Source organism: Palaemon carinicauda, chromosome 31 (genome assembly GCF_036898095.1).
Source record: "Palaemon carinicauda isolate YSFRI2023 chromosome 31, ASM3689809v2, whole genome shotgun sequence".
Lineage (NCBI taxonomy): Eukaryota > Metazoa > Arthropoda > Malacostraca > Decapoda > Palaemonidae > Palaemon > Palaemon carinicauda.
In genome coordinates this window covers 6415399-6442179 of record NC_090755.1, presented here as the reverse complement: position 1 = coordinate 6442179, position 26781 = coordinate 6415399, and the positions used below count along the sequence as shown (strand labels likewise).

The 26781-nt window shown below is 41.3% G+C and overlaps 1 protein-coding gene across 1 annotated transcript in view; it reads left to right on the top strand.

The window, feature by feature from the left end:
• LOC137624849 (zinc finger protein 345-like) overlaps positions 1-26781 on the top strand; it is a 94284-nt gene that overhangs the window by 8800 nt on the left and 58703 nt on the right. Inside the window, exons 2-4 of the mRNA XM_068355798.1 lie at positions 3180-3299; positions 13819-13903; positions 17895-18223. Of these exons, the coding sequence (XP_068211899.1) occupies positions 3180-3299; positions 13819-13903; positions 17895-18223 (534 nt within the window). The remainder of the gene's footprint in view (positions 1-3179; positions 3300-13818; positions 13904-17894; positions 18224-26781) is intronic.

Here is a 26781-nt window from a genome sequence, read left to right as displayed (position 1 = left end):
GAACATGGTTCGGGCTCTTAGGGCTCTCAAGAGACCTCCTTGCGAACCATTACGCCAGTTTTCTGATCGTCACCTGACTTGGAAGACGGTGCTCCTGCTCGCTCTGGCCTCGGCCAAGCGTGCCAGCGAACTTCATGGTCTCTCGTACGTCGTCGCCCATTCAAGAGGAGAGGGAAAGGTAACGTTTAGGTTTCGTCCCTGAGCTGGTCACTAGTCTCAAATCTTGGAGCCCGGACCCTCGGTTCGACTCCTTCAATATTTTGATTCTCTGTTCTGTAACAGATGACCCAGACCTTCTCCTACTATGCCCAATAAGGAGTCGGAGGTGTTATCTTAAGAACAGCTGGAGTTTGTCCTCACGTGCAAGCCCTGTTTGGGAGCACAGGAAGGACGGAGAGGAGGGTCACCAAGAATACCTTTTCAGCCTGGATTCGTAGGGTCGTCCATCACGCCCTGAATCCAGACCCTCCTCCGTCACGTCGCCTTAGGGCACGCGACGCCAGAGGCATTGCAACGTCCCTGGCCTTCAAGAGTAACTACTCTGTGACGCAGGTGCTACAAGCTGGAGTCTGGAGGCATCAAACGACCTTCACAGCCCACTACCTGCAGGACGTGACCCATAGGAGCTTTGATATGTTTTCTATCGGCCCTGTGGTGGCTACAAAACAGCTGGTCTAAACCTCAGGCTCCTTAATGGACAGGTAGCAGAGGTTGAGGGCATTGTTACCCAGTTTTAGTCTGCATGAATAAAAGAAGTTTGTCTGGCCCTTATTTCTTTCTTCATCCTCCCCTCTCTTGGGGAAAGCAGTGTCCTGGGTTCTCTGCATAGCTGACCTCAAACCTCTGCAGGTAAACCATGCTTCCTTGTGTTCCTAGTATTAAGGTAATACTGTCATGTCCCCCATACCCTGACGAGGTGGTATTGGGAACGTCCTAGCCTAGAATTCCGTCTAAGGGATTTCAGGTCAACTCCTTAGGACAAGTCACACTTCACCCCTCCACACACAAGCTTATGTAGGCCGCGCGTTCCTTGCGGAGCAAGGAACTTGCAAGGTGCAGGAACACTTTTTCTCGAAGTGCTGCTCACTCGGATTCTGAGTCCCCGGGCAAAGCCAAAGCCAGTAAGGCTGGGACTTTCCACCTTTCCTAAGGGGTAAGTCACCCCATGTAAATAGCGTGGTTTGTATTTCGGTTACGGAACAAATGACAAATTCGGAGATAATTTGTATTTTTCCTAACCATACAAACTTTAGCTATTTACACATATTTGCCCGCCAGCCCTGTCCCCCAAGGCAAGTCCTACCTCTAAGCGAAGTGAATCAGTTCACCGGTGTGTGAGGGGGGAGGGGTAGCTAGCTACCTCTAGTTAACCCTCGTTAAAATCTAATGGCTCGCCATTTCAGCTACGCCGAAAGTAATACCCCATGTAAATAGCTAAGGTTTGTATGGTTAGGAAAAATGCAAATTATCTCCGAATTTGTAATTTTTCAATAATTATTGATGATATATTGGATACTGTCTATTCTTTATGTGACTCGATGTTCGTATAGCTTCACCCCTGGCACTAAACATATGCTCTTTACAAGGTGCCTAGATAGTTCCAAATTTATCCACTTTTGATCTTTTGCTGTTACTTAATAGTAATTGTATCTATTAGAGAGGAGGAGCATACCTCGTGACGGAGACTTCCTCCCACCTAAGGAAGACTCCCATATAAATAACTAGGAAGTTTGTATCCTCGTATGTATAAACTACAAATTTTAAAACAATTTATTTTTCCTAGTTATACAAACCCGAGTTATTTATCAAAGATCCTGCCTCAACTGCCCACAAGTCTTTTGACCAGGAGAGAATGAAGAGCATCATGAGATGGCGCCCTGCGCTGCCGTGCACTGTGATTGCTTCGCAACTGTATTGTGGTACAATCAAACCTCTTTTTCTTTGATTGTCTGATTGTAGAGAAAACAAAAGTAGGAGTAATCAATATAAATGACTCGGGTTTGTATAGCTAGGAAAAATACAAAAGTGTTTTTAAAATTTGTAGTATTTATGCACATTCCCTTCCATTCATCATCATCATCATCTTCTATGCCTATTGACACAAAGGGCCCCGGTTAGATTTCGCCAGTCGTCTCTTCATCATCATCATCTTTACGACACAACGGGCTTTGGTTAGATTTTGCCAGTCATCTCTATCTTGAGCTTTAAAATCAATCCTTCTCCATTTATCATCTCTCGCTTCCCAATTCATAGTCCTCAGTGATGTAGGCCTAGGTCTTCCAACTTTTCTAATGCCTTGTGGAGCTCAGTTGAAACTTTGGTGAACTAATCTCTCTGGGGGAGTGTGAAGAGCACGCCCAAACCATCTCCATGCTCTCGTCCACATATGGCACTTGAGTAGTTTCTTGTATAGTTCCCTTTGTAATCCATTCCATTCACAGTGAAGGAACAAAAGACCTATCCCAAATAAAGAATTATGTTAAAAAATTTGAGAAATTTTTTGCCATGATCAGTGTGATGAGGTTGTTGAGGGAAATTGGACCTCTCGAGGAAGCTCCTTATCTCAAGGGTTTTAACCATTGGTTGTTTATCATTGCAAAGGCCTTAGAAGGTTGGAGACTCGTATTTGTTCTCATTCCTCTCTACATTTTTCATCTACAGTTATTTGAAATGCCATCTGGGTGGAAATTATTTTTTAGGTACTCATAAAGTCAATGTACTAGTATCTTCTGCCCTGAAGGCAAGGATTCCCAGTCTGAGACTATATATTAGGGAGTTAGTCAGAAATGTTCACCTGTGAGATGGGTCCAGCTGCATTGTTGGTTCACAAGCTAGTCATTTTGTTACCAAGTTATCTCTGCATCTAACTGGTCATACCATCCTCATTCAAAGAGCCAAAGAGACACTTAACTGGTCAACCTTGCTTATTATTTGAACCAAGTCATCTTGTAAAATGAGTTTGACATGGTCACAACAAAGGAGGCAATACCTTGTATAGTGGCTACTTATTTACCTGGAATCACACTCTTGCGTATCATTGCAACTTAATTGGAGGTGAATACTCGGATATAGTTGTTGGTTTGTGTGCTATGGAATATATATGGTGTACTGTATTGAATCGACATGCAGTATTTTATACTGTATATGTATGTATTGTGATTTCTCATTTTATTTTACAGGCTGAACATTTGGATATTTTGAAGAACATCAGCATTCAATATCAAATTAAAGAGGAGTGCCATCACTTAATTTCTTCTTCGTATTATCCAATTGTAGAACAATTCATCATAAAACTTAAGGTAATTCTATTATTTTTATTAGCCTCTTTATGCACTACATTTACAGTAATTCATTTGAGATGTAACTTTAGACAGCCTTGTTAGGAGAAAAGCAAAAGTCTAACCCTTATTTTAACCTTGCAATTAACTTAGTTTGCTTTTATCAAACATCTGTCATCATAAGTTAATAAGCCTACAGAATCCATAGAAGAATAATACAATACTTTTATACATTAAAGTATAGTCTTATATATTTGAGTTGTCAATCAAATTAACTCATTATTCCTGTGAAAATACAAACCATTATTTTTTTTATGTAAGGTTACAGTATTGTCAGTAGGATAGTCAAATGATGAAGGGTAGTTGAGTGACGTGATGGGTAGTTGTGGCATTGTACCATCTCACAATTGTGAGAATTTTACATGTTATCTCTGACTGTCGAGTCGGTTCATCTCTTGTTTTCTGTACTGTCACTGTTCTTAACTGGGTCGGGAAGTTTATAATTATCTTTATTTTTATTGTTAGTATTGTGCATTTGGTAGTTGCTCTTTATTTACTCTACATTTTTATGGGCAGGGTTTGTTCATGTGAACTTTTCAAAATGGCTTTGGTTACCATGTCTGGTATATACGTCTTCTAAGAGTGTATTCTCTCCCCACTTACCTATGGTATTTTCATACTCCCCACCCCCGGCTTCTTAAAATTCCCAATCCCTGAGGCACCCGTAATAACTCCCAACTCATTCCAATTATATTTTAGAATAATTCACAGATAGAAATCCCATTTTCCTTTGTAATTTAACTGTGAGTGTGTCTTCTAATAAAATGATGTTTGTCCTTTCACCAGGGCTCAACATTGGGTGAAGCTGTAGGTTAATCACAAGATTTGTGATCAGCCTTGAGTAGACTTTTAACGGAGGTGAGATTGGTTCTGTACACCTTGCTTAGTCTCTATGGAGACTATCCCAATGTTGCTTTTGGTCTGTGCTCATGCTATGCATGGGTCTAAGCTTGTGATCTGTGTGTGTGATTGAACACTGTCAGTGTTCATGATTGGAATGAGAGGTTAGGAAGGTGCTTGATAGAAGAACTGAGCTAAATAAAGTGTTGCCTTATCTCTTCCTACTCTGGCTCACAAGCGTACATATGTCCAGGTCCTCTCATCATTGCACTAAAGTGTATGGTGTGCATTTACACTCCTGTTTTCATCTACTGGTGTTCTTGAAGCCTTCTTGTTTGCAGTTATGAAGTTTATTGATGGCAGGGCTGAATGCATTTTGGTGAGTCTATCCTTTCTGTCTCCTCCTTCCCTCATAAATTTACAAATGTGTTAATGCCCAGGTCGGCTCTCATCCTTGTACTGGACTCTCTTCCTTAATTCAACTCTACTGTGTACTGGTAGGTGCTTGAAGGTGTATGGTAGGTTGAATCTCAGAGTTCTTTTTAAAATGTAGGAATAAGGATCATAGGCAATCATTTAATTTCTCTTCATATTAGGTTGTAGTGTACCCCTATATCTTAAAGGATTTGTGGTTGTGGCTGAGACTTTTCCTGCTTTGTGTGTTGACTTACAGGTTAGATCATTGTATCAACAGATTGATTTGAGATAGCCTGCTGGTGAGAGTAAGGGTTTCACTTGATAACTTCTTTTGTCTTTGACATCTTCCTCTTTGTCAGTTCATTTTTCAACTTCTGTGGGTTTACAGATTGTTACAAGAGGGAATGGCAGGTTCTCTCCCCTCTGGGTGATCCTTTTAAATACCTTCAATGTTTCTTCTCCAGTAGGAGGAATACTACCTGTGCTTCCTGTGGGGACAGAATATCAAGAGAGTGAGGGCTCTGTTAAGATTCACTCATTCGTGTCCTTCTGCCGGATGATTTTGGAAGGTCTTGCGTCCCCTTTTTTATTACGGTTCTACTGTAGTTCTGTGCAAATTACTGATCAATTGCCCAACTGGTTACTCTATTTTATCTTCACAATGCCTCTTTATTATGGAAGGAAAGGGTTTATTACTTGAGACCTTGTCTTCAGACTCTTTGGTATCAATAGTGTTACAATCTGGAAATATTTTTTTCCAGATACAGTTGAAGTTGTTTTAACCAGCACCCGCGGGACTTTGGTGATGCCGAATAATCAAATATGCCATTTTGTAAGGTGAAGTCCTTAAAAATACTGTAGAACCTTATTCAAACTTATTATATCACCTAAGTGACCACAACCAATTCACAGATATGCTAGAAATGAAGGGTAACAATATCAATTGCTTAAAATGGTTAAAGAAAGAAAACAAGAATTAACTTACAACTCCTGTAACTTGTGATCCCACATTTTCACATATGAAAATTATTTTATCATACATATTGTGTATCATGCCATTGCCTTTTTTGAGACCAAATTATAATAAACTGCCCTCTTTTCCTCCATCGCTTAAAGCTGAACTTCAACTTCAGTAAGTTACAAAAACAAAAGAGAATGATAAAAGTATCATTAGTAATGCATACGGTGATAAGCTAGTGAATGAAAAACTTTTGTTTGTTCCAACACAGAGACTTACCTCGAACTACTTTCTTAGGAGGTACCTGGAATCTCCTCTCAACCGACCAGAGTTTTGTGTAGTTTACCCTACTTCCGTTTTCTGTGAGGACTACCCCAGGCGGAAGGATACGTGCTCCGTTTTCTGTGAGGACTACCCCAGGCGGAAGGATACGTGCTCCGTTTTCTGTGAGGACTACCCCAGGCGGAAGGATACGTGCCCTGAGGCTAGTCCCGAGCCAGGTCGTGCGTTAGCTTGGGTCTCGACCCTCAGTAAGTTCTCTGGTCGCGTAGTGATATCATCTCGACGCTCTCCTTGTCTCAGTGCGACCCTTTGTGTCCCCGACTCGTGTGTCCCACGTGGTTCCCGCGTGGCCCGCCATACTTTCCCTTGTGCTCTCGCGTGTCCGCTTGTTTTCCCTTGTGCTTTCCCTTGTGGTTGTTAAGTGTTCTCTTGCCCTTATTATCCTTTCCCGCTGCGTTCCTGTGTCTTGCAATATTGTGCTAGTGCGATATGGAGCATCATCGCCGTTGTCTTAGGCCTAAGGCTGGAAAATCGTGTGGTGCGTTCTTATCTAAGCCTGAGGTGGACTCGCACTCCCTTTGCTCTTCGTGCAGGGGTTGAGTTTGCTCTCCTTCGGACACGTGTCCGGAGTGTGTGTCCTGGACTGAAGTGCAGTGGGTGAGGTTTGGGACGAAGAAGAAGAAGTCGTCTAAACGCTCGGCCAGGAAGTCCAGCTTTTCTTTGCCCGCGATGTCTACAGGAGAGCAGTCTGACAGGGTCCCTTCTTCATCCCCTACCCAGAGTAGGGGACGAGGTAAGTCCGTTGCGGGGAAGAAGCCAATGGTTCTTCCCCAGGAGTCGAGTCTCCGGGTTTCTGGGGTTGCTGATCTTTTACAGGTAAGAGGGGGGCCTGAAAGTTTTATTAGTGAGGGTCCGCAGGACGATGCCCTTGTGCATGGGGGGCAGGTCTCTTCGGACGACCCTATGTGGAATAAGGATGTCCCTGTATCTTCACCAGCATCGTGGGTTTATGTTTCAGGCGCCTCCGCAGCGGAAGGAGCCCCAGGAAAAGAAGATTTGCCGTTAGAAGATCCCCTCGGATAGGGGCCCCCGAGAACTCCCTGTAGGTCACCTTTGAGGGGGGACGGCGGCCTTGGGTCCTGGTTCCAGGGTGTTGATCCTCCGATATCTCTCCCAACCCCTCTATCGGCAATTCCCGACGTCTTCCTTCAACCTTCGACATCCGGAACCCAGAAAATGGTGAAAGCGGACGTTCCCGTCTCTCGGAGTTATTACGAGGAGTCGTCAGGGTCCTCGGAGGTAAGCTCATCGTTGTCGGAAGAGGAGGAGACGTGGAGAAGACACCGTTGAAGGAGGGACAGATCCAGGAGACGGCGCTCCCCCTCAAGGTCCCGCTCTAGGTCACGGCATGGGAGGAAGCGGTCAAGATCCCCGAAGAAGAAACCCAGGAGGAGTAGTTCACCGAAGGAGCAATGGGTCCTCGTTCCCCGCAGTAAGCTCGCGGACTTTACTACTCTCCCGAGCACTGCGGGTTGGCTTCCCAGAGACAGTCCTCCTAGAAGGGCCTCCACCAGCCATAGAGTTGACCCTCACAAAGACCCAAGGAGCTCTTCGGACAGGCGTAAGACCTCGAAACAGGCTTCCCTACCCTCCCAGCGGAGGGAGTCGCCTTTTCGGACGGGCAGCCTCGTCGAGTTAGCTCAGCCGAGCAATATAGAGGAACGGCTTCCTCTGTTGGGCAAACCCACGGAAGCCTCCCCCCCTTTGAAGAAACGCAAACAGAGGACGAAGGTTCCCGAGCCATCCGCAATGCCCGTCCTCAGACCACAGCCTGGTGCGAAGACCTCCGTCAGTATGGTTCCTTAACCTCGGACGGAGGGCGCGGACGGCGACACGGAAACCGCGCCAGAGGAGGACTCCGCTTATAGGAGGGTTATTGGTCTGATTCGCCATCACCACAGGATCGAGGAATCACTGCCTGCGGACGAGGATGCCTGGCGGTCTAGCCTTAATAGACTAATGGAGGAGCCCGTCCAACAGAAGCCCTCCTTAGCCCTACCTGTAGCCAGAGATGTGAGGCTTGGCCGTGCTCACATAGACAAGGTTGTGGCACGAAATGCTGAAGGTTCCAAGGTTCAAGGGTCCTCCAAGTTACTCTAGGGGTTGAAGTCCCAAAGTAAGTACTATTGGATGGAAGGACAGCCACAGGGAGCCAGCAAAGTAGAAGACTCCTTGGAAGTCTTAGGTCAGGGAACTTCGGAGGACAGGGCTTCCTCAGCTCCTATCTGTTTTTCTCCATCGGAGGCGACGATGATGGAGGAGATGTCCAAAAATCTCGTCAACGTCGCCTCTTGGTTAGACTGGTGGGCCTCGACACTAGTAGGCATCCAGGCTCCGCCGACTCTGCAGTGCCATCCAACCAAGCACTGCTGAAGGAACTTATCAGCTCCGGAGGACGGGCCTTGAAGTTCCTAACTTTTCAGTCCCTAGCGTTATCCGCCAATGGGGTTCTGTGACGAAGGGACACAATCTTAAATAAATTGTCCAGACGTATACCGGACAGGGAGGCGAGGACCTTGAGGAACCTGTCTGTGTGGGGTAACGGACTCTTTCCCCTGAAACAGACGGAAGAAGTGGTGGAGGAACTGTCGAAATGGAAGTAAGTGAACACTCCCAGACCTCATACCATGAGGAGGCCCACTTACAGAAGGCCTCCTCCGGATGGACCGTCGATGTCTCGAGCCCCCCAACCAGGTGAGGAGAGAGGCCCCGCCTTCCCTGTGGTCTCACCCTTCGCAGCCCTCCCGCAGGGGCGATCCCACAGCCCCAGCCTCCTATAGAACAGCCCACTCAGCTTCCAGGAGAGGCCGGTCAGGTCGCTCCTCCAGAAGGAGGTAGGTTGAGAGGCCCCCCACTCCTGCCCAAACCTCAGGTAGGGGGATGCCTCAAACGATTTTGGCAAGCATGGAAGAATCACGGAGCGGAACCCTTGACGGTAACGGTGTTAAAAGAGGGGTACAGGCTCCCGTTCCTGGCAGATCCTCTACCTCTTATCCCAGCAAGTCAGGCAGAATGGTTAGCCCCCAGGGACACCTTGAAGAGGGAGGCCTTACAAGAAGAGGTCTCCACTATGTTAACGAAAGGAGCAATGGAAATGGTGCTACAACCAGGTCCAGGTTTCTACAGCCGCCTCTTCCTGGTGGAGAAAGCGACGGGAGGTTGGAGACCGGTCATAGATCTGTCAGCCCTCAACAAGTTTGTGTGCAAGACCGGCTTCAAGATGGACACCCCGAAGTCAGTCCTGGAGTCCTTGAGGGAAGGAGACTTCATGATTTCCATAGACCTCAAGGACGCCTATTTCCAGATCTCCATTCACCCCTCCAGCAGAAAGTACCTTCGGGTGAAGTGGGATACCCAGATCTTGCAATTCAAGACTCTTTGCTTCGGCCTGTCGACAGCGCCCCAAATCTTCACGAGAATCTTCACGACTGTCTCCATATGGGCTCACAAACGGGGTATTCGTCTGATTCGCTACCTGGACGACTGGTTACTCCTTTCTTCCTCAGAGGCAGTTTTGAAGGAACAAGGAGCAAAGTTCTGGGTATCACCATCAACCTGGAGAAGTCGCACCTGTCTCCCTCCACCAGGATGACGTACTTGGGGATGGTTCTAGACTCCCGACTAGTGAGAGTCTTCCCATCGGAAGTAAGGCTGAACAACCTGGACCAGATCCTCCGTCCCTTCCTATCAGGCCAGCCCAGGAGAGCGAAGGATTGGCAGAGATTGATAGGCCATCTAGTGTCTTTGGAGAAGCTGGTTCCCCAAGGGAGGATGAAACTCAGGGCCATCCAATGGAACCTGAAGGGGCTCTGGAACCAAGTAGGGTCGCCCTACAAAGTAATTCCTGTTCTTCCAGGGACGAAGCAATCCTTGGAGTGGTGGAGAGACTGAGCAAGCACCCTCAAGGGGATGCCCTTTGCGGCGGAACCCCCGGAGATGCTCCTCTTCACGGACGCCTCCAAGGAAGGATGGAGAGCTCACCTTCGCAGGGAGTCAGCAAGGGGTTCTTGGACGGAGGTGGAAAAGACAAAGCATATCAACGTCCTGGAGATGAAGGCCGTTCAGAACGCGTGCCTTCAGTTCGTCGGTCTTCTAAGGGGAAACACAGTGGCGTTAATGTGCGACAACGCCACAGTAGTACCCTACATAAAGAACCAAGGGGGTCTAAAATCGAAAAAGTTGTGCGACCTCACGTTGGAGATTCTGGATTGGGCCGAGTCGGAACAAGTCGTAATAACAGCAAGATTCATTCCGGGAAAGAGGAATGTCCTAGCCGACGGACTTAGCAGAATTGGCCAGGTTGTAGGGACCGAATGGTCTCTTCATCTAGAGGTAGCAAGTCTTATCATCCAAAAGTGGGGTTCGCCGGTGATGGACCTCTTCGCGACTAGGCTGAACGCACAACTCCCCGTATTCTGTTCTCCTGCCCCAGACCCAAAGGCGGCATTGGAAGACGCCTTTCAACACGGGGGGACAATCTCGACGTGTATGCCTTCCCTCCCTTCACACTGATCAGGCAAATACTCAACAGAGTAAGAACGGCTCTCAATCTAAGGATGACTTTGGTAGTGCCTTGGTGGCTGGAGAGGGAATGGTTCGCGGACCTAAGAGAGATGGCGTGCCTTCCCTCGTGGCCTCTTGCCAGACAGACCAGATCTCCTAAGGCAACCACACTTCCAAAGGTTCCACGACAATCCACAATCTCTGCGCCTTCACACGTGGAGGTTATCCAGCGGCTCCTGAGGAAAGAAGGTTATTCGGCAGGAACAGCTGAAAGAATGTCTCGTTATCTGAGGCACTCATCGGCAGTGGTGTACCAGGCAAAATGGGCCACTTTCATGAAATGGTGCGCCTCCAGAAACATCAAGCCCTTAGGAGCCTCGATTCCGGACATTGCGGATTTCCTCGTACATCTCAGGGACGTGGTGTGCATGTCAATTCCAGCCATCAAGGGAGTCCTCTTGAAAGGCATTGATCTGGGTTCCTCTAGGCACATCTCTATGCTCATCAGGAGCTTTGAGCAAACCTGCCCTCCTCATGCCTCCAGGGTGCCACAATGGGATGTGGCTAGGTTCTGAAGATGTTGAGTGAGCCTCCCTTTGAACTTTTGAAGGACATAGTAGATAGAAATCTCACGCTCAAGACGGTCTTCCTGTTAGCCTTGGCTTCAGCTAAGAGGGTGGGCGAGATCCATGGCTTGTTTTACGAAGTCTCGCACACAAGAGGTTGGCGAGAGGTCTCCTTCAAGTTCGTTCCTACGTTTGTGGCTAAACACAAAATCCAGCTGTCTGGGATCCGAGATTCGAAGGGTTCACTGTTCCAGCAATTCTTCGATCAGGTAATCCGGAAGATTTGAAGTTGTGTCCAGTCAGGTCCTTAAGGAAATATCTGGAGAGGACTGCTAGTCTCCGACCTGGCATCAAGAACCTCTTCGTCTCCTCGGGCACGGTGAGAAAGCCGATCTCTAAGAATACCATCTCCTTTTGGCTTCGACAGGTGATCATCAAGGCCTATAGTAGTGCCGGTCTTCCCCTTCCAGGTAGGCCCAGACCACATGACATGAGAGGTATAAATACCTCTCTGGCCTTTGAGAGAAACATGGCAGTAGCGCAGATCCTCAAGGCAGGCACCTGGTCGAACCAATTTACGTTCACAGCCCACTACCTCAAAGAATGTTCGAGGAAGTCTCTAGACGGGTTCTCTATAGGAACAGTCATCTCCGCTCTCCAAGCGATTTAACGGCCAAAGCCCCAGGTATAAAGACACAGGTTCGTTTTCCCTTTTCCCCTTGTCTTCTCTTTTCTCTTCTTTCCCCGGAGATTTGACCAAGTAGAGACTGAACATGACATGGATTCACAGTTTCATCACTGGACACAACAACAACGAAATTTTTTTAAGGGTGAGTACTTAGACACTAGTGTGAGCTCTTTGTGTAGTTTTCCTACGGTTCGTTTTCCTTCAACCTTTGGAACCTAGTCTCCTATCTAGGTTCACGGCCGTTCTGCTTAGTTGGGTCTAGGTCAGGTAGATACTCCCACCTCCTAAAGTGTAAGTCTCCTAAGAAAGTAGTTCGAGGTAAGTCTCTGTGTTGGAACAAATCACAAATTTTTAGTAATTTGTATTTTTCCTAACATACTTACCGAGAACTACTTTCGGGTAATGGCCCTCCCTTCCTTCCCCGAGTGCCTTTCTGACCCTTAGTTAATTTTTAACATCCAAGAACTTGCTGAGGGTCGAGACCCAAGCTAACGCGCGACCTGGCTCGGGACTAGCCTCAGGGCACGTATCCTACCGCCTGGGGTAGTCCTCACAGAAAACGGAAGTAGGGTAAACTACACAAAACTCTGGTCGGTTGAGAGGAGATTCCAGGTACCTCCTAAGAAAGTAGTTCTCGGTAAGTATGTTAGGAAAAATACAAATTACTAAAAATTTGTGATTTTCCTTGCATTTCGACTTTCTTACAGTAGTAAAGAATTACCATTGTTATTACAAATTACATTTTACCCTTTTTCGCTCTAGAGAAAAGATTAGCAAGGGAATACAGTACTGTTTACTATTAAATTTAAGCAATAGATATTAGCCGAAGCTGGGAAAGCAAACGCTGCTCAAGCTGTTATGCATCTGGGAAAACTGTGTTCAAACAGGCGATAACGAAAAAGAAATAATTGTTGATGGTTTATTCAGTGTATGAAAAGGTAAATCAAATCGTGCAAAAACTAATTAAAGAATGGAAAGAAGTTAATAATTTTTAAAGCTTTGTATTCCAGCACCACAAAGCTAAAGACTAAAGAACTATCATGCATTAGCAACCATGGAATGAAACACCCCTAAACTTTCATGTACCATTAATAAACTCAAAAAGTAAATGAAATGAGAGAAAAGAATTTGTACAGTATACCTTAAATGCTAATATGAAAATGATTAAGTTGAAGTAGTAATTGTTTATTTTAGCAAGTGAAAAAATATTTCTGTAATTTGCTTTAATCAGCTGATTTGAAAACCGCATGCAGTTGTCTAGATCATCATATAAAATAGACAATCGAAAATATTTTTGTTTAATAAAACGATACTAATATGTGAATATTCCATTCATTATTATTAGATACAGTCAATTAAAACATCAGTTGTATCAATACCCTGCTTCAGAAACATTGTATGGGGACTATAAGTTTTTTTCCCTTACTTTAAATGCTTTAAGCAATAGTTTTCCTTGATCAAACTATACATGATGAAAAAAAAAGCAGGTATTGAGATGGACAGAATCCAAGGAGGATGATCACTTCAATGTGACTTGAATGAGGAGAATATAATTTAAAAAATTTGAAATTTACATGAGAACTTACTTAAGAGAGAGCATTGTAATGAATCAGCCATACTGATAAAGAACTAGGGAAAATTAGGATTTGCTAGAGAAGTCACAAGATCAGAGGCAGCAAGAAGAGTTTAGTGAAGCAGATTAGAGGATGGTGACTAAAATAAAGAAATATGCCTTTCAGAACTTGAGAAAGCATTCTTTAGGGGAAAAACTCTTTTCAAAGAGGGAAATGACCTAAAATGTTACTTGGGAATGAGAAACTCTTCTTAAAGCCTTGAGCTCAGAGGGTATCTGGCTCTCTTTTCTGATTTTTTGCCTGTGGCATGTTTTTGCTCTTATAAGTATTTGTAGGAGCTGTTATTACTAAGTACATACACACTAATGCAGCAGTAAACAGCAGCTAAGTATGATTTCAAGATGTTAAATGGCTAATTAACATTATATTTTTATTGATAAAGTTTGATGTACCATATTATATACTTCTATCATTGTCAGTTATTTGAACAAGATGTTTCTGGTAGACATAAAACAATCTTTGTTTAATTGTGCATCTCTTTTTTTTTTTTTCTGGTAATAGGTTATGTGCTAATCATTTTTTTCCCTTATAGGACGTTCTAGAAAGTTTAAGACAGGATATCGAGCAGGCAAACACTGCTATACCTCAAGGATTATTGGCTTCAGGGAGGTTGTCAGGTAATCTAGAGTAATCATGACGATAAATGTCATTGATTTTACTACTTTCAGTTTTCAGTTTTTATTTGTTTTAAATCTTATCTTAATTGACAAAGTAATTTTCATAAAGGCAGCCCTTATAGAGTTGCTCTTCCGTATTCCATATTCGGTATTTTACTACTCCCAAAAGAAAGCGTCCCTTGATAAGTGTCTCCTTGGTTCGGTGTTAATGTGAGGTAGAAATTTCTTTCAATTGCACATATTCATTTGTTGAATTCCCTCATATTCACTTGGAACAGGTATTTCAATACTAACAGTTAAGTATCTGATGAATCAAGATGTTTGGTAAAACAAACTCACTAGCAGCAAAGTGTGACCCAAATGAATGTGAAAACTTTTCAGATGTTTTTCACTAAGAATTTCAGTTCAACCCTTAGATTTCTGCCTTGTGTATGCATGATTCCTTTCTGCAATTTTCAGTTTAATTTCCTGTATAGTATCTCCTCTTCAGGTGCTGATCTTTATCAGAAGTAATATAGATCCTACAGAATAGCCTACACTTGAACACTCAAGGAATTTTTTTGGTAACTGTCATTTCAATAAATTTTTAGTGTAATATGCATCTCACATTTATCATTACCTTTAAGAGATTCAACAGGAAAGCAGCAGCTCACTTAAATCAAACATAATAGTGATACTAATAACTAAAGAAGTCTCAAGCTGAGATCCCTGATGTTGATGGGTGGTTACTATACTTCATTCAATGTACTATGATTATTTTTATAAATGGTTACTGTATTATTATTGTTGCTGTTTATAACTTATTGTTATTTCATATTATATTACCTCCGCCAACGAAGTTGGATGGAGGTTTTGTTTTTGTCCCTGTTTTTGTGTGTTAGTTTGTGAACAGCTTCCTGGCCACAATTTTAATCGTAGAGTATTGAAACTTGCAAGGGTTAACTGTTATGTAAAAAGCTGGAAAGGATTAAATTTTGGAAGGTCAAGGTAACGGTCAAGCAAGACATCCAATTTACGTAATCAGCCATAAATTTGGACATCGTTGTCACAGAGAATTCAAATTTGGTTCATATATGAATGTATGAAAATCCACACCATTTAATACATGTTAAGGTCAAGGTCGAGTTCAACATCAAGGAAAAGGTCAAATTCCGGTCATCAACCATACGTCCACAATTTTAATCATAAAGTAATGAAACTTGCAGGGATTTTAAACAGTTATGTAAAGAGCTGGAAATTATTACCGGTAATTTTTGGAAGGTCAAAGGTGAAGGTCATGGACAAGCAAAATGTCCAAAAATTGGTCCAAAAGGTCGAGAAATAAGCTGCCCTGGCGGAGTTCTGTGCTCTACTGAGTGCCCCTCAAGTTATTTTTATTGTTGTAAAATCACATGTGCTTCCTGCCTCAAATTAGGATAGAATCAATGACTAGAGTTTGAGGCAAGGGTCCTATTAACTGGCCCCTGTAGATGCGGTTGGTAGCACTTTTGGTTCAATCTTGTTTTGAGGTTGAAATTTAATGTTATAATCATCATTGTAGTAGTAGTAGTGTAGTAGTATAGTCGTTTTCCTCCTCATTGACTTCTACCTTGGTGTTTTTAACATCCTCGTTAAAGTGGTTTTGCTTTTAAAACCGTTAAAAATTTTATGATCCAAATTTTTAACATTATCATTCAGAACCTATTTTAGTGCAGTGTAAATTCTGAACATGCTTTGTGTATGCAAATTCAAATGGACAAAAATAACTTGATTATTCTTAGCTATGGCTGATAGGGGTGGCTTCTTGGCCAAATTTTGGGGAAAGGTTACAATGCCTCTGTCAGTACTTAAAATTTGTCTTTCATTTTACTTAATAATTTTTTTTTTTTTTTTACCACAATCATGACGTATGATTTATATTTCATTTAATTGAATATCTTGTCTATCGCTGAAGAATTGAAATAATTGCCATTTTCCTTCACTCAAATTGTTCCTCCCCTTCCCCTCTTAGTATATTATGGTATACTTTGGTAAACAATATTGGCCGAGGGATGCTTCATGTTTCGTTTAACCCTCTGTAAGTGAACGTTCCAACCTCTATAGTAGCTGCACTATTTGCATATTAGAATGTTATGTCGTGCCTTATCGGTTGTCAGTTAGATCTAAATGGGTATGCCTTCTGCTGGTTTCGAGATTTGTGTTCTAAATTAGCATTGAATAGGCCTCTTTTAGAGGACAAATATCTGCATTCCCTTTGTGTTCGTGTCGGGGTCAAAAAAAGAATTGAAGCGTAGTTGTTCAGAATATGTAGAGTTTCCAAATCGGCTTATGAAATAATATATCAAGGTAGTTATTGAAAGGGTTTGTGATTGGCACTCTAAATGTAACAGGATAGAAGATAATACCATACATTGGATGGCAATGTACATACTGTAGACATTGGTGTTGGTAAACGGGGAGAGCAGACCGATATTCAGAATGAGATTGATGGGTTTATAGTGTTTACAAGGAAGTCTTCTTTTTCTTGCATTTGAATGTGTGTAATATGTATAATAAGTGGCTATATAGCATCTAACGACAGAATCTGGGGCATAACCTACTGTTTTAAACTTTGGGCTAGCTTCTTCTAATGTTAATTCTAGCAGTAATAGTATAGTATGTATGTTGATGGTAATTATGGTTCTCAGCACATTATAAAATTGAATCCTTCCACACAAGCTTTGACTTCTCAAATTGGTCTAGTTCCTTCTATTGTAAAACCTTTACCTTACCACAGTTCTGGTTTATTCCATATGCAATTAGATACAACGATGGAAGAAAATCACAGAATCTTATATCCATTAATCTCTCTTTCTTCCCCACTTCCCAAGCTAGTTGTCATTTCTTATGGAAGGCTTAGTGACGGAACCACATTTTAAGTTGGATTCAAGCTATTTGCAGGACTAGAAAGTTATTGTTCATGTTACAGTATCAGGAGTTCTATTATTCTTTCTGTAGGAATATGCCTTTGGAGAGGGTCTTGGCAGAACCTTAGTAGCATGCCAAATAAATAATTGCCAAACACTACTGGAAGAAGGCCTAGTTTTCTTGAGAAGATTGCCGGCTATACGGTAGCAGTAGGTGATGTTTTAATATAATTGGGTCTTTAGGTATGTACATATAGTAGTTTTTTATTAGTTGTAGTTTATTTTTGCCTCAGGAATTTTTATAGTTCTTTCTCACCCTTTAATTATGCTATATTGCAAAAAAAGGTACTCTTACTTTGATGGAAGATTAACTTGAATTTTATACTGTAAAAGTATGTAATTTAGATTTGTTTAAAAGTGAAAATTTTTAGGTTCTTTAGTCAAGGGATCTGATTTTAGGATACCTGTAGTTTCTTTATGCTATGTCCCTCACTTACCCACCTCCTTAAGAGCAGGGGATTCAGTACTTGCATGGTTCATCTAATTCCCCCACTTACATTAGTGAAGTCAAGAGGTTTGTTTTATTGGGCTGTTTGACTTCAAATTTGAAGTGTACCAAAGCCAATATTGCTTACCACAGAGCGCCATAATGCGAGCGACTGACCATAAAATACTAGAGGGAAATGGTAATTGGATTGATGGAGAGTGAGAATGATATTAATTCTTTAATGATGTGTGTGGAGGGCTTGGCCAGGGAAGTGAGGTATAAATTGAAATTACAAATTTTAGTTAAGTATTAAAATTCAATTTTGCCTATCTTAGTACTGAAGTTGGTTATGTCTATTGACTGTCCTAGGTTCAACTGCTTGCAAGAATCAAGTATTGCCTACGAAAATAATCTTAACAATTTTGTATACTTTCTTTATATTCAATTCATTTTAATTTTTGCTTGTAATAAGGGTTAATCTTTTCACTTGCTTAAGATTTTACTTTATAGACCTGACAGATTAGAATTCTAACATGGTTTTCTAATTAGAATCCACTGGCTTGATTTTAGATTATTCCAAAGTTCTTGCTTCTGTTGCATCATGCATTGATAATTCCAGATAACGAAAGCTGCGTAGAGTCTCCAGAGATCACAAGAGATGGAGAAGAACATCTTCAGGGTGAAAAGTCATCATCATTGACAATAGAGACATTGATTGCAGAAACTGACGCTCAAGACATTATTTTGCCATCGGATATAGGACCCGGTTCCAAATCGGTAGTACTTCCGCCATCCTTTACAAATACTTTTGTGACTGCACCTGAACAGCATTCCCAAATTGATGGGATAGATGACTCCGCCACACTTCTAACAGCATCTCTAGGTGTAGAGCAGTCACTTTTCAAGAAGGGCCATGAAGAGCATGAACAGATTTTGAAGTGTAACAAGGTAAAATTCATACTCAGTCCTTGAAATAAATTTTCATGCATGTCTCTTGTTCCTATGTTTATTCAAAATTACTGTGTGCAGTTTAATCCAGTGACAATATCAAATGAATATGAATTGAGATTTTTAGCCTGGTTTTCTTATGATGATTAAGTAGGTACTTGATGGGCGGAACTGTTCATTGCTTGGTAATTGTTTCATATCAGTGTTTTTTTTAATATTTTAACAATCACTTTTTTAGATTTTCTAGAATAGAAAATAGAATAAATTTCACACACAAACTACTATTTTTACTTGAAATATATTTCTAGTCTTGTCAATCCAAGTACAGTAATACAGTATTTACATAAGCCGATAAAACACTTTGTTGCTTAATGTACTGTTGTGTGATCATATTGTTTACCATCTACCTGTCAGGATCCCTAGGGAACTCTCTTGTCCTTCTCTCGCCCAGGGAAAGGGAGCTATTTTCTATGATGGATATCATAGAATGGATTCTACTCAAATCAGATCATCTCTAGACTAGAGTGGAGTCCCACTTCTTGGCTGAGAGAAGCTCCTCTCAGTATTGGCTGTCAATGCTACCACTCAAACTTGAGTATGGACTTTTGATGGAAGGAATAGACCTCTCCTTCTCATAGGGGAGTTTCTTATAACAGCCTTGGTGTTCTTGGTACCTTGTCTGAATCTTTGAGTAGTCCTCGATCAAAGCCCTCTTATTGAGAGCATGCCTTGGTGAAGTTATCGTGCTTCAACAGGGAATATTGTTTCTGTGTTGAAGCATTGTGACTGGCAAGAGGGCTCTTGAGTGTTTGGAAACTGCTCACCCAGTTCAAATCTAAATTTCTCTCTCTTCTATTTCTGCTTCTCAATATTTCTTTGACCTCTTCCTAATTTTATAAACTTTCTTTTGTCTTACTGTCCTAAGTCTGAGTAATATTTCCCTAATCTTTATATAATTATTTTTGTTTATGTGTTTATTTTTATAATTGGCATTTTAAATAGTGTGGATATTTTCACATTTGTTATTGCTGCCTGTTTATATGAATGGGAGAAGGTATCACGGTTGGGATGTATTTGCCTTCAAAGCTTCATGTGAGAGTATAGGATGATTTTAGCCATACCAAAGATGGTTTGGACCTTTTTTTGGCAGAACTATTCTCAAGGGTTGGGTCATTGAAATCCAGGGGATCCAATGCTTGAGGTAGGACTCTCGGTTTCTGGCCGGAAGCCCAGCATTACAGATATGGGGAGAATGATTCCATATTTTCTTGGTTCCAGTTCTAACAGGCAGGTTTAGTTTATGCCTGTGCCTCTATATCTGTTATGGTGCTATCTCGCGGGTAAGGTATGGACTGGACCATCTGGGAAGTATACTGCAGATAGTAGAGAATGAAAATTCCTTTCTAATGTATGATACCTTAATATTCTTGAGCAGGTAAACCAACCAACCAATTACGACCCCTGCTCTATGGATTCTTTACGTAACGAACCCCCATCCCTTGGATATGCTGACTCCCCCCGGCACTGTTGACAACCTCTGCTGATTTAATTAAGGAAAATTCTGTTGACCTATGAACTAAAAAGGACCAGTCTACTGATGGTAAAATAAAATCAAGTATTTCGGGTAACACAAGGAAACTACAAATCCTTCATGTTACCCAAGTTCCATTAGATACAAACTATAATGAGCTATATAAAGCATTTGAGTGCTATAGGTTGTTAAAGGAAATAAGGATGAAACTTGAAGATGAAAAATTAGATTCATGGATATCTTTTGATATTTTGGACAAATTTTTTAATGCAGTATGTAATATTATGAATATTAAAATTGATAACTTAAATATCAGGGGTACTCTTTGTGATAAGGTTCCAAAGGGGTTGGTTGTATACTAACCAGCTGACTCATTTAAAAAAGATGTTAATTTAGTTATGCCTTACGGTCTGTCACAGTGAAAACGTGAACAACCTGTACGATATTGTGATTATTCATGAAAAAGGGGTTCATACCCTGGTTTCGTATCGTCTGATTGATCAAAAAGCTAACACCTTAATATATTAAGAAATTATATTAATAATCAGTAACCACGTAACATGAAAATAATCTTCATCGGTATCACATTGTTAACTCCAGTTCTGATTGTCTGCTTGATCTCTGTTTGTACCGGAGACCCGGTGACAAAGGCCCGTCATCGTGATATCGTGACCGTCATCGGTACGATAACAATACTCTCAATTCTGAATGTGTTATCTCCAGTGAAGCCGGAGATTCGATGAAAAAAGGGGCCGTAATAGTGTAATTGTGATCAAACATGACAAAGGTTCGTGTGCAAAAGGCCTCAACCGGAGTCTGAGTGCCGGATTTCACCGTTGCACTCCAAATATCTGACTAGTTCTCACCCAATGAGTATCCATTATAGCGGAGTATAACTCAAGGCGGAGCTAAGGGTGTCGGCATAAAACGACCCCAATTAATGACTCATACACTAACTTACCTATTAATAGTGCTAGCTATATTAACAGTAACCACATCAATAAAACGTGTATAACATTAAACGTACTATCATCAACTCGAATAATAAGAGGAGGCCTGAATAACTCGTGATCGTATCAAAATGGAAAACGGGAAATTCACCTCTCTTACTTGAGCTAATACAGAAAACGAGAGAAGGGATAACTCATATCTGTAGAACAGGAAACGAGCACTCTATGCTCTCGCTCTCAAGGTTACATAATAAAAAACTAACATCACACAATATGATAAGAAAAATAATAAAATTGATTGCTTTTTTCTTAGTAATAACCAAGAACGAAGAATAACGACGAATAACGACAACGTAATAAATAAACAAGGATATAGTCTAAATCGAGCCTTCCTGAGGCGAGTACAAAACTAACAGACTAAATCGCTATTCTTTAAATCGCTATTCTTCGTAGGTCCAAATTGGACTTGCAAGCAAAGAAATACCATAGTAAAAACTAATAATAATTAATGATAATACCAATGGTCATAAAACATAAGTGATATAACCTAGATGACAGAGTACCAGATGGGCAATAATAATTTGAAAATTTACCGAAGCGAACATAACCCAAAATGGCTGCCGATACCTCGGCAGGACAATCGCCTCCAAAACTAAAAACCACCATAATGGGAACAGAACAAAAGCCCGGTACTGCAATAAGCTGCCAAAACAAACTATGGTACTTAACATTGGTAAGGGTGAAGTAGCAACGTCAGTCATGTTGAAATAACGAGAAACTCTTCGAAAAACACTGTGCAAAAACAAACTCAACTTGCGAGCAAGTCCAAAATCAGAAGGATGACCTGGTGAGCGCGAGTGATAGGTGTCGGTAGGGTAACCCAACTGTATTCTCTAGGGCCTGTCACGGCCCTCCCCTTTGATGAAGGGATTATCTAAATGGAAGACAGCCTGTGAATAGTGGTTTACACACGCCCTTGTTAGATATACGACGCCAACAAGGTGCTCGCGCGAGGGTTGTAACCTCTGCATTCCATGCTTTTATCTTTCTCTAGTATATTTGGAAGATTTATATTAGAAAAGAAGGACTTTCACCGGGCATCACAGGTCTCTCCCCAGAAATAGATTTTTCCTTCGTCAAAATCCCTTAATTTAGTTATGCCTTCCCAGAGAAAGCAAAAACCACCAATGTAGTTTGTGGCTGAATCTAAATGGGTAATAGGGAATTATTTTAAAATATATTAATTGATTCAGAAAAAAAAGTAGGACCCATTGCACCTGCAGGTATATCTCATTTTGGGAAAAATAGTGGCCTTGTCCATGCCAAATCATACACACAGTCTGTAATACTATCTAACGTAAAGACTAGTAGTTGATGATTGTTACACTAGATGTCAAACCCCACCTAACTTTTAGCTGTGGAAGGGGAGTTGTTTTCAATAAAGACTTGTATGAATATACAGGGGAGATACTGTCCATGTGTCCACTAAGCGTATGGAAAGTACATGAAGTCCCTGGACTATTGATGATTATCCTTACTTTCCAGGATGCTGATGTACCTTTTTGCATTATTATTTAAATAAAAGGATTAAAGTTTGACCTTTCGAGCGCAATCCACTGTAATGTTTTAATTATTTTGAATTTGGATACCCGACTAAAGTTTGCAAGAATGAAAAAATGTGTAGCATTTGCTCTAAATCTTACCATGGATAGTGTACACTTGAGGCCAGGTGTTTAAACTGCAATTTGAATCATAAATCCACTGATAGGAGCTGCTAACTCTAGAAGGTAGAAGAAGCTGCCCTCAACAAATCCAGTTTAGAACACCTAAGTTTGGGATGCCAAAATTTACCACAGGAGAAATCAAACTCCCTTGGTACTGTCAGTAGTTATAGAAAAAGGAATATCCCATTTAATGATAAATTTCCTCCTTTTTGCAATGGAATTGTCAGGGATTAAGGGCCAAATATGAAGAACTTAAAGCTCCTCATTCATAAGCACTCCCCTAGAATTTTATGTCTACAGGAGAGCAATCTCGATGTTAATGCTACTTGCCCTCGAGAGTATGTTAGCCATAGGACACCATATGATCAACAAGCAGGGAGCCATAGTGGGAGTCTTATATACGTTCGTCGACATGATCCCCAAATATCTTTGCTTATTCCTACTCCTCTGATGGCATTGGTTGTACAAATTGATATTGGGAGAAAAAAAATAATTTGCTCTTTATTTGCCTCCCAATGACATCTATAATAATTTAGTAGAGGTGAGTTAATAACTCCCTCAGCCTTTAATCTTGCTTTAAGATTTAAATGGTAGACATCCTTTATGGGGAAATTTTTTAGCAAACACAAAGGGCAACATTAAATCATCAATTGCAGAAAATTAAGATGTGGGACTCCTTAATATAGGAGAGCCCACACACTTTCATTTCCAGACAGGTACCTTGTCATGCATTGACCTTCCAGTTGCAAGCTCTATCTGCCTTCTCGATTTTGATTCGAGAACGTTAGATGATTGGCGTACTAGTGATCATGCACCAATCATTATAAACTCCAAAAATAATCTACCTTTACAGAGATTGCCATGATGGAACTTTTCCAAGGCGGATAGGAATAGATTTTGAGAGCTGAGGGAAATTGAAGGGAATGCAGAACAATTTGAAAGTGTTGATAATGCCATAGACTTTCATACAGCTGGAGTCAATTCAATTCACAAAACCACAGGTTTATTCAAATAACGATCAGTCCCCTGGTGGTCTTCAGAGCTAACTGCCCTGCATAGAGCCTCAAGAAAATCTTAAAACTCAGATTATGTAGACATTGTACAGAGGAGAATTTAATACTACAGTATACAAAAAATGTAGAGCACAGTTCGGCCTTGCAGAGAAGGAAGCTTGGACCCAGTTTTGGATATCTTTTTGTTTCCTCAGTCGACAGTAGAACACCACCATCCATCTGTTGTATGGAGGAAAGTAAAAAAAGATATCTATCACCAACCCACCACCAGTATGTGATTGGAGCAACTGATGTTAGCAATGCCTTAGTTGATAATTTCTCCAATGTATCATGCAAGTGGGGAGCAGCTCCTGGTCATCATTATAGAAGAATGGAAAATGATAAGTTTTATAACAAAAGGAGGGATCTTATAATACTCCTTTTACTGAAAGGGAATTTGATTTCGCACTTGCTGCTTGCAATGATACAGCCCCTGGATCTGATGGAATTCCATATGTAGGGATTAAACATGTACCTGTTAATACTATGTTATTTATTTTAAACATTGTTAACAGAATATGGCATGATCATAGTTATCCAAGTGTTTGGGAACTAGCTGTTATTTTAGCATTTTTAAAACCTGGAAAACGTAAGGTTTTACCAGTAAATTATTGACCAATTGCATTGACATCTTATTTATGTAGGTTCATGGGGAAGATGGTCAATGCAAGACTGGTGTGGCATCTGGAGAAGAAAGGTATTTTATCACCTATCCAGTGTGGATTTAGAAAAAATGCACTCAACGACTAATGTGTTGGTATTTCTTGAGTCCTCTGTTTGTGAAGCCTTTGCCTCCGAACAGCAACAGGTAACAGTCTTTTTTGTCTTTGAAAAGGCATATGATACTGCACGGAGATATGGTATACTTAAAATACATGATTGAAAGGAGAGCTGCCAATGTTCATTCAAGCATTTGTTTCTCCTAGATGTTTTCGAGTTAGAGCAGGAGATACTATGTCAGAGAGGAAAAGTCTGGAAGGAGTAGTTCCCCAGGGTAGTGTGTTAAATGTAACCCTATTTGCATTAGCCATTAATGGGATATCCTCTGTTATACCCCAGGATATTCTCTCTACACTCTTTGTAGATGATCTGTCGATATCATTTGCTAGAGCTAGAATGGCAAAACTATAACTCAATTGACAAAATTATTCAGGGGGCTGATATGAATGGATTTAAGTTTACGACAAGCAAAACTGTTATCTATTTCTATCGTATTTGGGGAGTACATCCAGACCCAGATTTGTACATCAAAGGCCAACGAATATCATGTGTATGTGGAACTAGCTTTTTAGGATTGATGTTTGGTTGCAGGCTGATACGGGTTCCTCACTTGAAAGCCTTGAAAGTAAAATGTCTCGAGGCTCTGAATATTTTAAGTTTTGTATCCTGCATCATGGGGGCAGACTGCAAGATTATTTTAAAGTTGTACAAGGCCTTAACTTTTTTCAAAAATTAGTTATGGGTGTGAGATATACCGGTACTTCTCAGCCACCCCAAGCCAATTAAAGATTTTTTATTTTATGCATCATGCCGTTATCGGACTGGTCATAGGAGACTTTAGAACTTCGCCTGTCCAAAGCCTCCTTTTTGACGCTGGAGAATTACCTTTAGACCTTTACCGGAAGTCTTCTATTGTTCGGTATTAGTTTAGGTTGCAAAGACTTCCTAATTCTTTAGTGTATGAGACTGCAAACCTTGTAAGGCATTGTAGATATTTTGAGTTGCACCCAAAATCTCCTCCAGCTTATGGTTTTCGGGTAAAACAATTGGTAAACAAGTTTTGGTATAGTTCTTCCACTTAAGATATCATCAACCCCTCCATGGATATTACCAGAGATATCTTTCTTTAAATATTTATTGGTATAAAAATAACTTAACTGACTTGGAAGCCAGGTCTCTTTTTATGGAACATGTTGAAGAACATACGGCATCTACTTTAATATATACCTGTACTGATGGCTCCAAATCTGATGTGGCATCGGATTTGGAGTATATAGTAGAGCTTTTAATTGTAGAGGTGCACTTCCTCTTGTATCTTCTGTCTTTACTGCCAAAATAGATGGCATACTAACTGCTACTGGAAAAATATTGTTAAAAGAGTAGGGCCATTTTACCCTTTTTTGTGATGCAAGAAGTGTCCTACAAACTTTAGAAATATTCCAGTAACCCTTTAGTTTTTAAAATTTTTGAGTTGCTACTTAATATTCGGCTGAGAGGTATAACAATTCGATTTTGCTGTCCAGCACACGTGTTTGTGTCTGGAAATGAAAAGGCAGATTTACAGGGAAAGAAAGCTGCAGCTGAGTTGATAAATAATTTTCATCTAGCATTAAGAAATTGTTTTATAATAATTGGCAACATCATTCAGATTTAGTTGGAAATAAGATGAGAAAAATAACAAATGTTATATCACCTTAGAGGTATAGCGTGATGCCCCAAAATTGGGAAATTGCTCTTTTTTCGTCTCTGCATTGGTCACACTCGGTTGGTACACGAAGTTCTGATGACTGGCTACCACCAGCCATATTGCGACGACTGCTTGGTACCATTGACAGCGAGGCATTTGTTGACCGAATACCCCACTTTTAGCACTTTAAGAAATAGATATCTGAGGTTTGACGTAAGGGTAGCAGGTTCATCCTTGCCAAGATTCTTGGGCAGGATGTGTTGTACTATGCAAGTATTACTTTTAGATTTATATCCAATGCAGGTCGTCTGAAAGCTATTCAAGTTTTATAAAATCATCTTCATCTTTATGGTTTTAAATTGAAAATTATTTTATTCTTTATTTATAACAAACGATGTTGTATTTATAACAAACGATATCGGCGTCAAAGACCTTTGATGTTAGAAGGCCAGAGAACTCTAAATCAATCTATCAATCCTCGGTCAAGGTTCTGAGCCTCAAGACGTCTCTGCTCTCTTATAATCCGCAAAGAGGTTAGGCGAGTGACATGGTCTCTCTGCCACAGTCTCCCATGCTAAGAGATGTAGGAGCTCCTTAGTCTAGTGGTAGGCCACATGGCCAAACTCGTATCCTGGTGGGGCACAACCCCAGGTTTGAGCCCTTCTCCATCCCATTTCTATGTGAAGCGTGGATTGCCATGGAGAGAAGAAGCTTTTGTGCTCTGCAGTGCAAGCTGAAGAAGACCCGTCACCTCAGATCTGAGTGTTGGAGACTTTCTTAGCTTAGGAAGAACCAAGAAAGAAGTATCTAGAACACGGTCTCTTTTGGACTTCAGGAGTTAATCTGTATTTCATACACCTAGACTGCTGAGAGAGTCTTGGTTCCAGTTAGGAC